Source organism: Leptosomus discolor, chromosome 13, assembly GCF_034619465.1.
Source record: "Leptosomus discolor isolate bLepDis1 chromosome 13, bLepDis1.hap2, whole genome shotgun sequence".
Lineage (NCBI taxonomy): Eukaryota > Metazoa > Chordata > Aves > Leptosomiformes > Leptosomidae > Leptosomus > Leptosomus discolor.
This window is the reverse complement of record NC_141403.1, coordinates 19,689,318-19,707,398: the sequence shown is the minus strand read 5'-3', so window position 1 is coordinate 19,707,398 and position 18,081 is coordinate 19,689,318. Positions and strand designations below refer to the sequence as shown.

Sequence of the window (18,081 nt, the reverse complement as noted above, 5' to 3'; positions counted from 1 at the left end):
TGAAGCAAAGGCCGATGTCATCAGCAATATTAAGCTTTTAAACTTTTTATGGCAAATACCAGATTACGTTACACAAGGTACATGAAAATATTTCGGTGCATAATTGAACAGACCAAGAATTTATATTTTTAGTTTGACATTTTAGTTTTCAAATATGCCAAATAAGGGAAAAATAGTTTTTATTCCTAGAAGCATTTTGTTCATTACTTATTCAAGGACCCAAAAAATGGTTGGACTGAAAAGGAATGCCCTAGACTAACAGTGAAAAAACACATCCATTTAAGCTTATTTGCTGCTACATAGGCAAACTCTCTAGATTTATGCTTCCAGTAAAACTCTAGCACCATATAAGTCAGGAAGTCTTTTGTCACTGACACTGACTCAACTGCAAACTGACTAACACAGGAACTGAACATTTTAGCAATACACTAATACAACAACAATTCTTCACAATCTTTACTGTGACAATCAAAACCTGCCAAAGAAAAACTGCCAAAATATGGAAACACTTAAACCAGTGTGAACAGGTTTGCCAAAATCAAATTATGTAGCTTTTATTTGGTTTAATCAATCATATTTCCTGAGTTTACTGTTTACAGACTAACATATGTTTCTGTTTACAGTGAATTGGCTTGAGTAGTAGAATGCTGGCCAGTTAAATTCCAGTCATGCCTCGGTGTGACTCCCCTGTGCTCTTATCCACCAAATCAATGTCTACTCACATTTGCACATCGGAGTTCCTCAGCACACATGCAGCATCTGAAAGTCCACTATTTTCAATTACAATTGCATTTTTCAGATGGAGTTTCATAGCACCATTCTACTGAATTTTTCAATCCAAACAGGCTTCTATAATTTAAAGTCAGACACATCCATTTTGCCTACCCATATATCATACATCTTTATACGATATACGGTAACACTTTATTGGGCTCAACACAGACTCATTGTATCTACTGTTCAACAAATACTAAATAGGGTCTGGATGGATGTTAGCTGACTAACAGCTCAATCTCAGCAAGATCAAGACAGTACCTATAAAGCCAGGTGGAAGCAGATAAATAAACAATCACTATATTCACCAATTTCAACAAAGCATGCTCATTTTTTTTTCATGTGGATATACAGATTCAAAAAAAATAATCACTGATTATTGACATGGCAAAACAAGGAGGTAAATGTGTTATTACTGCCTATCTTGGATTTGCCCAGGCCATTAGAGCTTTTTCTTTCTTTGCAAACCTCTTCAAACTTACCCATTCTGATTTGTTTCACTAATGCACTGCTTGTGGCTGCATTCAGCTCATGCAGAATGTGGGTGCCTGCTTATTTGATAGGAGGTTTCTACTCTACCTTCTCAGCAGGAGGTCGCACTCGTATGTCACAGCTTCCACCACATTCATTACAGATAAAACTCCCTGTGAAATTATGGTACTCGAGGCCCTACGCACGAGGGCTTTTTAGCTAAAAGAGAATCTGGCTAAGTAGCTCTAGCAATGATAGGTCAATTCTGAAAAAAGGTTTCTTTTAATGAAACATTCCACAGTATCATCAGCCAAAAAATGCAAAGCTATGCCTTGCAGAAGGAGGAAACAGCTGTGGATTCAACACAGGAGGAATTAATCTGGAGAGAAAGTTAACAATTACAGATAACGACAGTCTGTGAAAACACCAATTAACATCAAGTGGCTAGAATAAATCAGGTGCTTATCTAGCCGCAAGAAAACAAGTAGATTTAACAGCATTTTATTACAGCTGATCACATAGAGGCTGGGACAGACAACCTAACCTCACAAGGTCCATTCCTTTCAATCCTATTTTCCATTGTTCTTCTGTCACCTACACACAGCATCTACAAATGGCAAATCATAAAATTCAGTAGCTAGAAAGTGAATCTATGTTAATATTTACTTTACCTGTAGACTAGGATGGCAGCCAAAGTCCAGCAAAGTCTTCACAACTTGCAGATGCCCTTTGTTGACAGCAATATGAAGCGGAGTCTGCCTGCGTTTGTTGCGAGCATTCAAGTCTGCACTGCCTCGGTGCAAAACCTCTATCACAGCTCCCTCGTCACCGAAGGCTGCGTGATGGACGGCCCTGTCTCCGTCTTTGTCCTAAAGTAGAAACATTAATTTGACCCAGTATACTTCACATTTCCTTTGCATTTAATCAAAAAAATATTAAACTGAACAACTGTGCATATTTGATTTCTTTGAAGTGAAAGAAAAATTAAACAACGATACCATTCAAAGACCTAATTAAACAATTGCTCAAATGACAGCAATAGAGGATGAAGAGTCTGTATAAACACACATATTCCATGGCTTATGATATTCTATACCTTATACAACTATTGCCCTGAATCTTTGTGCAATGTGTTCATCAGAAACTCAAATAGGTTCATTTGGGTTTCTACTACAAAGCAACCACTGTCAAAAAACCCAACAACAACAAAAAACACGCCACAAACAAAGCCCAACTCCCAAAAGTGTTAGTCAGTAACCCAGGGCAACCCTTCCTGTAACCCAGGAAGAGTTACAGATCCCAATTCATGGCATAGTTGCCTTGTTCATACAATTAAGCGAATATTTATTACGTTTTATTGTATGTGTCTTAATTTTCAGTTAATAAACCTTTTTCAAAAGAAATTTTGGATTGATGCTGAAATTAGTTACAAGTTCCAATTCTATGACTATGACTCACAGCATTAAAGCTCTGATTAAATTCAGTTTGTTTCAGCTTCATACAAACTGAGAATTAAGCTATGAAAGTCATAAATTTATCAGTTTGGGTTATTTTAACATCCATAAGAGTGAACTATACTATGTGAAACATTTTTAAATATTAATCAAATTCTTTCCTCATTAATGACAGTATACAAAAGCTAAAAGTAAAGTTGAAGGCATATAACAGGTTTCAATGAAATAGTAACTTCCATAAGCTAGTTTCTAACTAAATTTTTCTGCACAGGGGAATATTACTATGTTTTTGTAGGATTTAATGTTGACAATAGAGAAATACTGAAAATTGTAAGGAGGAGAAAATGACTGATCAAGGGTGCACTGGATATTTCTTGAGTAAGCTTTGCTTCTCCTTCAGCAATGTCTTTTGAAAGTTATTTTCATTATGTGTAACGCATTTCTAGTATATTTACATCAATGCAAAAATTAATAGTTCTTAGAATAAGTTGTATTTGCACAATTACAACATACCAATGAGACTATTTACAGCATTTAAAAAAATGATGTAAGGAGACTTATCTGCTAATTATCAAATATATCTTTCTGGAAATGTGAATACAATTTTCAAGACAGTGCAGTGAACAGCAGCTTTTGACAACAAGATATTTTTATGCCTTCCAAATCCACTCATGCTACAAAAGCGTCTTGATAGCAGGACTCCTTCTCAGGCTCCTCCAACACAAACGGTCAAAAGAAGCCAAAGCTTGGCCATTTGGAAGGGGAAAGGATCAGGAAGGGGAACCTTCTGTGTCTGGTTATAAAGATCATTATGAGGTGAAACTTATCAAGAACATGACAGTAGTGTTAAACTTTTCTATTTACAGAGCACTTTCTTTAACAGGTAGGTGGTTAAGTCGTCTTTTCACATTTGCAGTCTGCAAAGTACACCGAGATACTTATTGATGAAACCTCATAATTTATTAAATGTTTTACAATTTTAGCATATTCCAAATTTGAGATGCAAACCCCTGATTTTATAAAATCTTAACGTATAGAATTCCTGAACGAGTCCAAAGAAAGTATGTGCTTTTTTCTTTAGCTCAGCATCAAAACGAATAATCTCACGAGCTAAATCCTATTGTGTAGTTTCTACACAATAGCACAATAACCTAGAAAAAGCAAGCAACTAATTGAGCATCTGTCCTAAGACTTATATTTAGCTATAAATCTAAATATTAAAAGCACTATATTTCTATACATGCCAACAATAGAATATTGTCAGTACTGTCAATGTAATAACTGATACCCATTAATTTCTGCAGACTAGGCGGCCACATATTTTTACTATGTAATATCTGCATCAGGCTTTTTGATCTCTGCCAATAACAAATTGTCTTCTGACTAAACAGAGGCCACTTGTACTCTACATTAAGCTGTCAAGAGACATAAGCACAAAGACAACAACAGTATGAGGGCATCCCCAGAAAACGTCATCATGAATATATGTACTCTGCAGCAGTGACTAAGTGTAAATATATCCTGCTTAGCTATAAAGGAGGCAAAGTCAGGATTTTTATCCATTGCTTCCATGCCACAGACTGTAACAGTGAAGTAAATCACTAAATTTTTGCTCTCTGCTTAACGGGATGGCTCTGCGGGGTCTTTGCATCACTAATTTATAGACAGCTGATTTTTTTTAAGCATATCATAATTCATCTACTCATACTATATATGTGATTATTATAATAATGAATTCAATTGTATATTTAAGTAGGAATACCACCTTTACTTAGGCAACTCAAAGTAACATGAAAGAGACTTAAATTCAAATAAAATCCCTGAAATTAATGCTAGTGTTACAATACCCCTGAAGCCTGAATAAACATGAACTTTTAACAGCTCTACTAGCAGATTACCAGGTGTATTATCCTGAAGCTGTTTAAGCAGTGCTTTTACTTCCCCCTCTAATGCTTCTAACCCTTCCTTATACCAGAGGAGAAAGTCTCAGTCCACCACTTGATTACCATGGCAGCTTTGATCCCATAGCACGGATGAAAAGCAGCTTAGTGCAGTCTGTAACAGTATATGCTATGTACTGCAGTGAAAGCACTACTTCTAAAACGAAGCTACTTCACAGAGATCAGACCACAGCAAGTATGTACTGCATCAAATCTAAGACATCTTTACAATTTAGCAGAAAGCTAAATGTATATGGTGTATCTCTGAATAGAAAAAAAATTTTAGTTCCAAGAATTACATCGTTGCTTCAATAATGTTATAACATATAACTTCTGCATATCAAATACGATATAACATTACGTGTCCAAGCATGTAAAGTTATTTTTCTGTCACACAAAGAATGACTGGGCCCACTATTAAATTCTAAGCATTCTGTTGCGCTTCAATTTATACTCCTAGTAAGAGACATTTGATAGATGCTTCTTGTGCTTCACAAAATGAGCAAAGGCTGTAATATCAATGCATTCTGTAAAGTAAAATGAGGCAAAATCAATTCAAAATGCAAATATCACAGTATGCTGACAGGTAATTTTCTTACAAACAAGAACTCTAAAAAACCTAAACAAAAATCCTTCCATGTTAAAAAAAACCAAAACCTGAAAAACTGGAAGCAGAGTTGGCAGATCCTACCCAAAGATACTGTTATTGCTTTCTGCTCAGCCCTGCTTTAGTTAAGAACAGAAAACTCTCTCCTAACTGAACACTGTATGCAAGAAGCATGGCAAGTATCTGAAGTTGGAGATGCAGCATCCAACAACACCTTTTTCTCCGAATGCCACAGGCAGTGTTCCAGCCTATTGTATTCTGCTGATGAAATGAAACAGAGAAGGGGCTTCATCCACCACAATCACACACTAGCTTACATAGCTCTATTATGTTAGCATTATATTTCACTTAATTAGAGGTGCTAAAGAATTAGATACTGACCCTTTGCAATATTGTCAGCAGGAGGCTAGTTTTGGACATAATCGCAGTAAGGAAAGCAGTTTTTCACGCTCTCTGACATTTAAAAAGAAGGCAATTCCAACAGAATTGTTATTTCTGTACACAAAGTTTAAAACTTAAAGAGACACAAAGTGTATTTTGAAATATTTAGGTTACCTCAGCTTCCACATCCACATTCTGCTTCAGAAGCAACTTCAAAATGTCGACATGGCCATTCTGACTGGCGGCTTGCATCGCTGTGTGTCCAGCACATTGCCCGTTCACCTGGAAGCGTATCAATACTTTGAGATAAGTTTCAACATACACACGCACGCCCCTCCATGAGTCACTTCAGCAGTATACATGCAAGTGCATTAGAGAACTTAAAGCAACAGCACACATACTAAAGCATCAAATTTTAGACAATTTTTAGACAGCTGCCTTTCCAGCACATATAGATGATCTCCTAGGTGTTCTCTATTTCATTTCTACAGCATTAGCTAGATTGAAGGGAAGAAGCAAGAAACTGATCTATTTCAAACATTAAGACCTTAATTTTAGTTGGATTAAAAACTTTCATCTTTGGTTAATGTAAAGGCAAGATTTTGAGAATAGGTCTTCGAATGATACCATCCTCTGATCTACAGTATATTTAATTTCATTTTGTAACGTATGGCAACAACAGGAGTCAGTCTGAACAAAATACCACGTTTTGTACAATCTTGAGCTACAAATCAATCCCCAGAACTGAAGGCATTGAGTCTCCTATCTGAAAGAATTACTACTGCTGTAGTGAGAAAAACAGCTGACTGACGTTAAAGCATGTTGCCTGAACCAAGTCCTGTAATTCTTAAGCATTTTCTTTTAACTTTTCAGTACTAGGTGATTAGACAAGTTGGTAAAAGGAATCTGACAGAGAATAGATTAGATTATCTACCTCGTGAGTTATAAAAACCAAAACAAAATCTACAAAACCAGCAAAAAACCCCCAGAATCTACCCTCCTTCCTTCTATCCTCCTTGAAACAAAAAGTTTAAGACTCTTCACTAATTGTGAGTGCTCTGACCCAACTCTGCAGGCAGATGCTGGAAGGTATTTTAATTCGTGGCAGACAATAGAACACAAAATCTGTCCAGCAAAAAAGGCTGTAAAGTCGTATTTTCACACCCCCCCCAACACATTTCATAGGACAACACGTGGGAGAAGAGGCACTGGAACCAGCTGTACTACTCCCATGCAGACACACTACTGAGCGGCAAGGACTATCTAGGACAGCTTCGCTTCCTTCAGCATTACAGGTCCCCAAACAGGTCCACCCAAAACAGAACACTCACATCTACATCTGGTCTCTTTAACAAGTCTTCCACTTTAGCAACATCTCCATTGGCAGCAGCTTTAACCAATTCTTCATTGAGATCTCCAGATTCTTGGGTTTCAAATAATTTCTTCAGTAGCTGGGACAGTCTCTCTATAATTAGTAAACAAAGGACAATTAAGTTTAGAATCCTAATCACACAAGAACAGAAAAACAACAGCTAAATTTGTCATGTACATAGTAATACACAAAGCCCCATAAAAAGGCAGCTCCAAGTTACTACTCCGTTCTGAGTAAGCGCTGTACTCCAATGCCCTTTAGACAGTTGAGACTGTCACATCAGACGCTTCAAAACAAAGTGGATTGAACCACAAATAGCTCGCGTACCACAAAAAATAGACGGGGGGGAGACAAGGTAAAGACATCAATTTACATATTGATCCAACAGGCTTTTTAGTCTTCTAGCTTAACTTAGCATATCTATCCTGCCCTCTGATTTGAAACATTAAGTCATATTACTCTTCCAGCTAGTTTTACGGCCACGGTGACTTTGTCTTTGCTGCAGAAAACTCAACTGTACCTATGCCTCCCTAGGAAAAAGTCTAGAAAACTATGTAAAAAGGTTTCTTGGCATTAAAACAAATACGTGAAGAGGAAACAACAATTACCTACGACCCAAAAAAGGAAAAACATTCTAGTTTAATTGATCTGTGAAACAGCCAACAGAGTATAAAATGCATTGGATAGTCTGTCTCATTATTAGATGAATGAGAGCAGGTTCAACAGAACTGAAATGTGATTACACAGACACAAAAAAATGCCACTGTAATTAGTCAAAGGATGTCTGACTAAACAGACGGGAATTTAAGGAAAGAATACTATCCTGAGTAACCGCTTGCAACGGATCCCTCGCTTACGCTTGCTATCCCACACCACCTATTAAACAAGGAGTCTGCTTGCTACAGCCAGTGGCACTCTCCATGCCTTAGTCGCTATTCCAATATAATGTCCCTTCCACTCATTTAAATTTTGAAGTCCTTAGAGCAGACCTCCAAGGAAACACCTGCACTGTGGCCAAACAAATAGAATTTGGGGTTTTTACACCTTATCAAGATAACAACCACCACCATCTCCATATCAGCTGCAAGCTTTTTCTTCTCTCAGAGGTATAACATCAATTAGCCAAACCCCAAACCTGAGTTTTATTAACCTTGCATACAAACTATGTACTAATAGTTAATTAACACAAATACCTGCCATACATACTTTACTGGTTATTCTTCAAACTTACCACCAGATGCATTACTTATAGCAGATCCTGCTGACGCCACCTTTGAGACAGCTGCTGGATTATAGGTCCAAGATGTCCCACAAACCTCCACCTTTAAGTCGCTGTCTGAATAGATCTGCTGGACCCGACCAACTTTACCCAAAGTCTGCATTAAAGAAAATATCAAATGCAAGTAATACTAAAAATAAAATAGAGAACTAAATGTTTTATAGTAAGTTACAGATTTTATGCAGTCCGTTGTTGCGTAGTACAGTCACTAATACCTTTAGCTGAGTTTCATCAGGCTGAGCAGATTACTACATCTGAGCAAGTTTTACACCGCATTTGAAGAAATACATTTTCTCTAACTTAGAAGAAAATCACTTTGACTCCCACAGCCTCCAGGTATTATTACCAATTATAACTAGAAATATTATACAAGTCTTACTAGTCTATGAATCCAAACACACAACTACTTACCGGAAGCATTGCTTCAGCCCACTCTCCATGACCTCTCTGAAGAAGCTTGATTCGCTCCAAGTCATAACATACTTGAACAAGGTCACCCACTTGAAATTGAGAGGTACCTCCTTCTGCACCTTGAGCAGCATCTCCACTTCGGACAACATTGGCTTTGGTGAGAACAGCTGGATTAAAGGTCCACCTAGACAATGAATCATTTAAAATAGGTTTTAAAACGCGCAAAGTGAAATATATGTTTAAAAGTTATCTGTTCAGCCAGATTCTGCTTGTATGCCGACACACCTTCTTCAACTGGATACTATGGCATATTTATTGTTAACCATTTTTTGTCCATAAACTTGTCTGTGGCTCATTAGTTGAATACTTCCAGGGTAATCTTCAGAAATACATTCTTGTAAAAGCAATGAAGAAATATCCCGCCTCAGGGGAAGCAAGCTGACAGCAATAGAATAGTCATGAAAGTAGCTATACAGTTTACTTTTCCAGGGAGAGGAGGAGACAACTCTGGCTGAAAAGGGGAAGATCCAAGCTGTCTCACAAAGGGTTGAACTGTCAGGAAACAACATGGGAAGCACACAGAATTCTGCCCCCTCCCCCCTAGGTCAAAAGCAGCAACATTCAGTTATAAAAATACTCTTCAATTAAATGGATGTTCTAGATATGCCTCAATTTTTAATCAATCTATCCTAATTTGTACTATAAATATTACTGGTTTAGAGGCATTTAGCTGTTTTTATACTGAGCTACATTCTAATATATAATATGGCAATCTCTCCTTTATGTGCCATTTGGTCTGGGGTTGACCTTCATCCAGCTACCTGATCTAGCTGAGAGGCATCAGATAATCTCTATAAAGGACAAAGTCAGGGAGGAAACCACAAGACAGAGCAGCTCCTCTCACTAGCTCTGAAGCCATGACTGTCAGAAAAGAAGCCACTCGCATCCTTCAGCTTGTGTTAGCTGGGAAAACAGCTTTGTTTTGCATTTCTTTGCAATATTAACAGTACCTTGAGGGAAAGCCTGAATGAGTAACGCATTGTTAATCCTTTCTAGACAAGCTGGTCAGTCTCCAGATACAACTGAAATGATATTCCATTCATCAGCTGCTTTTTAAAGATAAGCCCAATACTTGAGAGCAAGACAACACAAAACCATGTGCATGTATCAGCTCAGACTCAGCTGTAGAGCTGGGTTTGAATCCTGTTAGCATGGATGCAGCTCATCAACCTTGAAACCCAAACTGCTCACAGGGCGTGGTTTTGGAAACAGCTTCTCCAACACTTCCCATTCTAAGTCCATATTTACATAAACTAACATTCCTTTGAATAATAAAACACTGGACATGCATCATGCCCAGGTCATTCTCCATTAGGCAAGATCCACAACATTAAAAGTTTGTCACCTGTCCTCTTAACCCATTTTCCTGACAACCCAAAATGCATTGCTATTACTATTCCTCTTCAAGCCATGCGATTCTTTACAATTACAAAGAAATTACCGCTTAAAACACTACATTTTGGAAATAAGATAGTCCAGGATGTCATTCCTTATTTTGGACTCAAGTTTTCACCAAGCGAGAGAGGCGACAAACTTCCTTTTGCCATTAAATATTTTTAAAGGTAAGTCTTCATTACATGTGTTAGAAGAAACATAAAAATTCTCAAGTAAATCTTAATAGACACAAAAGGAGAACTGGAAGTTTCTGGCACGAAGTGATCCCGAAGTGCTGAAGGCAAAGGAAGTTTGTGAGAACCAGTGATGAAGGCTGTAGAACAAACCTGTTGCCACTTGGATATTGTACTACAATGTCATGATCCTCATCAATGCCACAAACTGTTCCAGTTGTTGTTAAAGTTTCAAACATGCCATCAGTCCATCCTCCGTGACCATGCTGCAAAGACTGTACAATTTCCAAATCAAGATCAATGTTCACAAGGTCACCTATTTGCAGCCCACCAGGGTTTCTGTTACCATTTTGCTCACCTAAAATGGAACAAGAAAAAAATGTTTATATGAACACACTAGTTTTCCATGCAATTTAAAGAACAGAAGTTAATTTCTGAGACTCGATGTCTCTGCAACTGTAGTAGTCAATAGGTAAAAGGGAGTAAACAGATAAAAAACAACTCTGAATCTCTGGCTATGGAATTTCCAAGGCAAATAGCAATGACACTGGCAAATGCTGAATACTTGTGACAGGCTCCACTATGGGCTCTAACCAGGATGGTAAAAGCTATCCTATGGTGCTAGACATCTAGATATACGTAAAAGCTCTGATAATTTTGAGATAATCATACACAAAGTACCACCTATCCACTCAGAGGCTGAAAGATAAGCAGAAGTCCCACAGAGAACGGTTTTGAATTGGGTCAGTCCTTGAATGTGGAGAAAGCACTGGCAAAAGAATACCTCCAGAATGACTAACAATGAAAATCTTTACCCTTTAAGTGGGGAGATGACTATAAAAAAAACCCTGCAAGTTTAAAATTAAAACATCCTCCCTGGACAATACCTGCTTTCAAAAGATGTGTCATAGCAAAAATTCATCAGCTGGAGGGAAATGGCATACATTCACATGCATCAAGCGGTGTTAACTGATAAAGGAACACACTTGTGGACATCCTCACTGCCAGAAGCAGAGGATGGTACCTGGTGCTATAAACAGAACAGCGAAGAGTACAACTGCAGAATTCAACTAGATTGAATACAATGGCACCATGAGTGGCAAAGGACAGGATGAGCAGAGTTCCTTTACTAATACTGCTGTCTCTAAGGTGTGGAAGAGCATTTGTTTTTCCTCTTCCAAGCAAGAGGTAATAATGGAGAAAGTGTCCTTGCACTGTAACAGAAGTCCAAACAAATAGCCTGACACAAAACCAAACACATTATTTGGAAGGAGATTGATTCCAGAGCCTTGAAATCCACACCAGATGTTGGCAGTGCTAGTTGCAGCACTAAAAGTCTCCAGAGGACAGAAGAGTGAAGAGGACAATCTGATACTACTCAAGAAACTGCTGAGAAAGGAAACACTGACATGAATACATGCTCATGTTCAACGGACTTTTGTCATCACTCAGTGACTTCTTTCTGTCCTGGTCTTAGTTTAAATGACCTATAGCTGGAACAGTATTTTCAGTCTGCACCCTTCACCTTCACAGCAACACACATGTAACATGGAAACCAGCCACTTCTGCAGAAGACAAAGTCAAAGATTAACTCTTCAGAAAAGCTACTGATATGGAACTCCCTAAGATAGAAAACTTAGACAGCAAACATTGCAGAGACAGCCCTGATGAGACAGAGAAGTCTAAGAAAGAAAGAGACGTAAACCAGCAAAGAGTTATAGAAGTATTAGTTGGAGGAAAGGATCTCTAGAGGTCATCTGGTCTGATATCCCATACAAAGCTGAACTAACATCCAGCTGAGGTCAGCTGTGGCTTTGCTCATCTGAGTCCCGAAAGCCCTCAAGACTGAGGTTCCACAACCTCTCCAAGCAACTTTTTCCACTGCTGCAATATAGCTCTGGGGAGGTAAAAGAAAATTTCTTCAATATCTGATCCAAACCTCTGAGTCACGTAAGGTGGCCTTAAGGCCACCACCACTTGTTTCTATGCCATTTGCCACTACTGAAATGTTGGTGCCATCATCCTTCAAGTGGCTGCAGGTGGCTAGTTCATTATCTCTTAACCCCCTTCTTACCAGACTAAACAAGCCCAGCTCCTCCTTGCAAATCACGTCCTCTCAGTCTCTTAACCACTTCAGCAGCCCGCCATCGGACCCTGCACATTTTCTTAAAACTGGGAAGGGGCAGGGGGGGGAAAAGGAGATGGATGGACAATGACACAAACAGGACACAGAATTCCAAACACAGCTTCATCACCATTGAGGAGAGGGGGGATAACAACTTTTCCTGTTCTGTTGCCCAGCATCCTCCTAATATAGCCCACTATGAAATCTGCCTTCTTCACAGTGACGGCATGCTGCTGCCTCCTTCGATTTGGTATTCAGTGCAATACCCAGGTCTTCCTCAGCAAGGCTCCTCACTCAGGCACTCACAATTCCCAGTCTGGGAATTCCTGGTACATAGGCTTATTTCAACCGGACTGCAAAACTGTACTTCTGATTGAACTCCACGAAGTCTTCAGTCACCAAATTCTTCACTTCCTCAAGGCTCTTCTGAATGAATCTCTACTTCCAACCACACCCCTCCACCAACTTGCTGTCACCTGCAAATTGTCTGGGATTGTATTCCATCTCCCCATCAAGGTCACTGATGTGGTATTGAACAAACCCAGTCCCAGTATTTTGCCCCAACTACATACTACTCCATATTAATTGGGCCCCTGCTGGAGTATTATTTGCACTCCACTTCAAATATCAAAGCTCCAAAAGTAACTGCCTAGTTTTTAATGCAAGCATACATTTAAATTCACAGCACGAAGGTATCTGTGAACTATGTTCAGAAGACAAATAAAAGGGACAGATGTTCTAACAAAGAGCAAGACTGAGAAGATGGAGCATAATCTGGCAAGAATGATGAACTGAGTTCATCATCAAGAGCAACCTAATATAGTGGAAAGGGAAGAATTTAACAAAGAATAGTCTCCTACTATCTTTAGTCATTAACATTTATGCATTCAAATACAGCGTCTCCCCAAGAGTAAGCTACATGCAGAAAATACAGACCTGTACTTTTTAAGCAAGAACCAAAATGAATAAAGGCCATGCATAAGAACCTAAGTTTACCTCTGTGACAAAGAACTAGTATGACTCTATTACTACTCTTCTATTTTTATTCAAGTCAGACTAAATTGACAGAATTAAATTTTAAGCAAGACACAAAGATCGGAGTGCTTTGGCTTTTTACTTTCAAACAATTCATTTACTTGACATTAAATAGCTAAGTGACTTCTTGGACAACCGTTTTTTTTCTAAAGAAAACAGACCTTTACTGTTTGCACCTTTTCACCAATGCTGCCAATAAAAGAATAGCCTGTAAGTACTTGTGCAAGGAATTATATTAAGACTAGTAAACAGAGAGTTCTCATCACTTTAGAAAAGTCACTATTAGCAGCTAAGTTTTTTTTATGCATGGAAGTATACTAAGAAACTTGAGAAGAAAAGCAGTTTTTTCTGTAGCATCCAGTTTTATGACCAGGTGTTTTGCCAAGGAAATACACATTAATGATTAAGAAATTTGTGCCAAATAATCTACAAACTTTATCCCAACTTGCCCATATTTCAAAAAACAAAACACCTGGCAATTATTTTTTTTAGTCTGCACATGTCTACAGTCCAGCTAAGATACTAAAGGAACAAGTCAGTGTAAGAGCCGATATGGAAAAACCTCAACCAAGACTTCAAAACACAGCCTAGCATAGTATAAAATAACAGGTTAAGTTTTATGTTAGAATGACTCCTGTTTATGGCCATGTACATGCTACTTCACTGAACATCTCAAAGTATTTAAGACAGTCTTACAAGAATGCACAGCTATGTTTGGCTCTTTAGAAATATAGTACACAAGACATTACTATTTATTGCTTAGTCAACACTTAACAGCTCTCTTGCCATCCACTCGGTACACTGATACCAAACACGTTCAGAACAGTGTTACAATTTACCATTAATGCCTAGAAATGCTACCATTTACATTTCACTGGTAAAGACAGTCCTTTTTGATTACATTTTAAAAGGAAAGAGAAATCCAGACTAAGTATAATTAGCACACATCAAGATAAATTTACTTTATCTTCAACTCACCTAACACAGGACAGTGGTCCCTGTAGAAAGAGCCTCCTTTTGCATCTTGGACACATTTCAGGTCAGACTACGGAGAGAGATTGAGACAACTTTAGTCCACACTGACTGAGTCCCCAGGTCAACTAAGTCAGTGAAACTAAAACTGAAAAATACACTCAATTAAGAAAGGCTGAAAGTTATGTGTGCAAAACACATGCCCCATGAATTCATTACTGCTGCCTATAATTTCAAATACTTTCCAATCTATCAGCCTTGACATTCTCAAGATTTTAATAACCTCTACCAATATAAAAGGCTATAAAGGATTAGACATTTTTAACTCAAATAAAGGTATTAAAATAACACAAACCTCCTTTGCATTGTTTTATGAAGTTATCTTTCCTTTAAAAAAGTCTGTAAACACAAGCAAGGAAACAAAACCCCCAGAATAAGTATGTGCAGACAGTGCTTGAGGCCACAGCCTTTCCTGTATCGATCATTTAATGCCTGCCAGTGCTGTCCCCTCTTCCCAACCCTTTTTGATAGATACATGCTGAACTTAAAGAAAACCTGGCACCCAAATTCTACAAAATTAAGAATTTCCTATTAAGAATATACAGAACAGAAGGATATTACTTCTTTTTAAAAAACACTGTGCTGAACTAAATATGATGTTTTTAGAAACGGAAGAGTTCTAAAGCTCATCCTCTAAAAAGAGTGTTTCATACTATGTGAGAAACAGAAGTTTCAAGTGTGATAACCAACTCTTATTCATAAAGCCAACGGAGTTCCTGTAATTACCCTTTCCTCTAGTTTTTTTCACCGTGTAACCCTTTAAGCCAAATAGCTACCATCTGCCACTTCTCCTTATGGAACAATTCTCACTGAACAAAGGACATTTTGTGCGCAGGATGAGTTGGGAAGAAGATAGGAAACTGTTTGCAGAATATTCTGCAGGATAGGGGAGGAAACAGAGGACACATGGTGGTTATGATATAATCGACCAGAACTAAGCGAATACTTTAACAATTATTTTTCCCACACCCAAAATTTATTGTCAGACTGTACTCTGCAAAAGGATTAAACCAAAAACTCTCAAGTCTTCCACATCATCGAGGCACTGACGAACACAATTCCATCCTCAGCAGCCTGTGACTGATAAGCAGCCAGAAGCAATACAAAACGCAGTGCGTATCCTCAGCTACAAAGAATCCACCACCGCTTTCTGAAGAAGTGATGAAAACAGCCAGATGAAAATAACAAGATCTCACCGCTCTTCAACCCCCACGAGAACTGGGAGCTGAAGCTCGCTGGGCCCCACAGCAGCAGCGAGCCTGCAGCAAGGCGCTGCCACCCAGCGAGCGGGCGCCGGGGCTGTTCCCCAGCCCCAGACAAAGGGGCCGTGCTGGCCACCCCAGCTGGCAAGCGCCTTCCATTCCCCAGACCAACACCGACTTCACCTCTCACCCGGGGAATACAAACTCTTCGTGTCACACAACCACCAGCTGCCTGCACAGGAGTCAAGAAGGGGTATACATGCAAGAGCTGCTTCCACATTCTTCAGAGGATTAACAATGGAGCACAGGAGGGTCCTAAACAGTTCTCCCAGCCAGGCCAAATCTGGGCGAAAGATGACTTGCGTTACAGCAAGTGTTAATGTACAGAGCAGAGCGATGGCTAAAAGTGAGCAGAAGAAATGAAATATTCAGTAAAAGGCTAATTACTATCTTGCAGCAGAAATTAGGAGGAAACAGGTTAAGATACCTCAAATTTTATAGGAAAAAAACCAAACCCGGAAACCTACAAATCTGCACTCTCTTTTTACCCTGCCTGTACCATGCCCGGCACATAGTTTATTTCTGGAGCATAACTATATACTTGGCTGTAAAACTAAGTGGTAGCTTAATGTTCAACCTCAGCTTTGCATCTGTCCTCCTTTGATGAAGTCAGTGTTAGATTGCTAAGCAGTAAAACAAGAGTTTGATCTAAGTATCACATAAAAGCAATGCAACACGTTTTGGGTTTTTTTTATATAAGCCTTCACCAAGAAACTGAGGACCCAAAAAGCGCAGAAAGATGAGGCACTGACGGAGATTAAGGCAGCACAAAACTAACTTGTATATATTGTACACAGAGCAAAGAGTTCCTTCAGCAACTCTGCAAACAGCACTAGTAAGAAAAGTAACATCAACATGATAAAGGCCCACAAATGTCTTAAAAACATAACCAACCCCAAAAAAGATCCTGGGGTTTTAGGATACAAAACTGTACTTAGTTGTACTTCAGTACCATGAAAGCTGGGTAAGCAACTATAATTCTACTCCAGCACTCAGCCACTGTATTTATCAGAAAAGGAAACAAGCTTTCTTCTGGCCAAGTAGTTTAAGTAAAAAATCAGGGATGGTGTTAAGCTCCTGGTCATCCTCCCCTGGGGACTGCCTGGCAAGAGGCTGCCCCAGCAAGGATGGAGCACAAACACAGCCAAAGCCTGGCCACAGCAGGCTGCCAGTGCATCGCCGCTGCCAGCTCTTGCGCTCGCTCAGCCAGCTCTGCTGTACCACGCTTCGGAGAAGCCCACTGGGATTTTTACAAGTTATAGGAGTCTCCCTGAGTCTTGTAAGCGGATTGAAATAGCAGATCGTTTGGAGAGGAGACGTACAAGTGCAAAAGGGAACGTACCAAAACACAAGGGATGTTAAAATGCAAGTTTTAGACTCACGGTGACACCGTGCAGAAAAAGAAGTAACAACTGTGAGGTTGGGTGTAAATATGTAGTGGAGATAAACGTGCAAAGATTAAAAAAAGCTAAGCTTTTATACACTAACTTGATGGAGAAATCATGAACCCTGAATAGGATTCTTTTAAGAAACAGAAAAACAAGCTATAGATTTTGCAGAATTTGTGCATAGTTAGAGAAGTGGTGGAAGCCCCAGTTAAGCAGGAAATCATTATAATAAAAACTCAAGGAACAGCACAAGCACAAAACATTGCATAGCAGGACTTTCAGATCATCAGCAGCAGCTGACGCACAGGAGCAGTGGGTAACAGTGGTTTTTGCCTACAGTGGAGAACTTTGGTCTTCTAGCATCTACCTTCTAACTTGCTGAAAAACTCTTTGCATTCCAGCTGTATGTGACTGGATTACACAAACATCGTGATCTGCTCAGCCAAATGGGAAATACAGAAAACAACAGTTTACTTTGACTCACCATCCAATTACACCATTGAAAAACCAGCAGCAATTTCATCATCATAAAAACTTCAGAGAATGAAAAAATGTACATTACAGCAATGTCAGCGGTGTTGGCAGATGGTGTAAAAGCACCATCATCCCTGACCTTGAAGAGGAAAACAACTGCTGAAGGAGCTGCTGCCTACTGGAATAACTGTTAAGTTATTCCAACCAATATGGAATGCATCCATCAAAACCAGGGAGAGAAGTCTACAGAGTTGATAAGAAAACTAGGTGTGCTGCTAAGAAAAAGCAGAATGATCCAGATGCACTGGAATAGCATCTAACACCAGCAGCAAATACCAGGAGAGAAATTAATACTGATCCTACAGATACACCAGCAGGAATGGTGCCACAGCTGCAGGCGTTTGACACAGCCATGAAGACACCCCTTAAAGGTCATTTCAAGTCTTTA

The 18,081-nt window shown here is 39.0% G+C and overlaps 1 protein-coding gene across 2 annotated transcripts in view; it reads right to left on the bottom strand.

Moving 5' to 3' along the window:
* MIB1 (MIB E3 ubiquitin protein ligase 1) overlaps positions 1-18,081 on the bottom strand; it is an 89,919-nt gene that overhangs the window by 52,312 nt on the left and 19,526 nt on the right. For both annotated transcript variants that reach the window (XM_086472753.1, XM_086472752.1), the window contains exons 5-11: positions 14,456-14,522; positions 10,471-10,675; positions 8,690-8,873; positions 8,231-8,375; positions 6,959-7,092; positions 5,802-5,909; positions 1,917-2,114 (exon numbers count right to left, since the gene is read on the bottom strand). In XM_086472753.1, the coding sequence (XP_086328879.1) occupies positions 1,917-2,114; positions 5,802-5,909; positions 6,959-7,092; positions 8,231-8,375; positions 8,690-8,873; positions 10,471-10,675; positions 14,456-14,522 (1,041 nt within the window). The remainder of the gene's footprint in view (positions 1-1,916; positions 2,115-5,801; positions 5,910-6,958; positions 7,093-8,230; positions 8,376-8,689; positions 8,874-10,470; positions 10,676-14,455; positions 14,523-18,081) is intronic.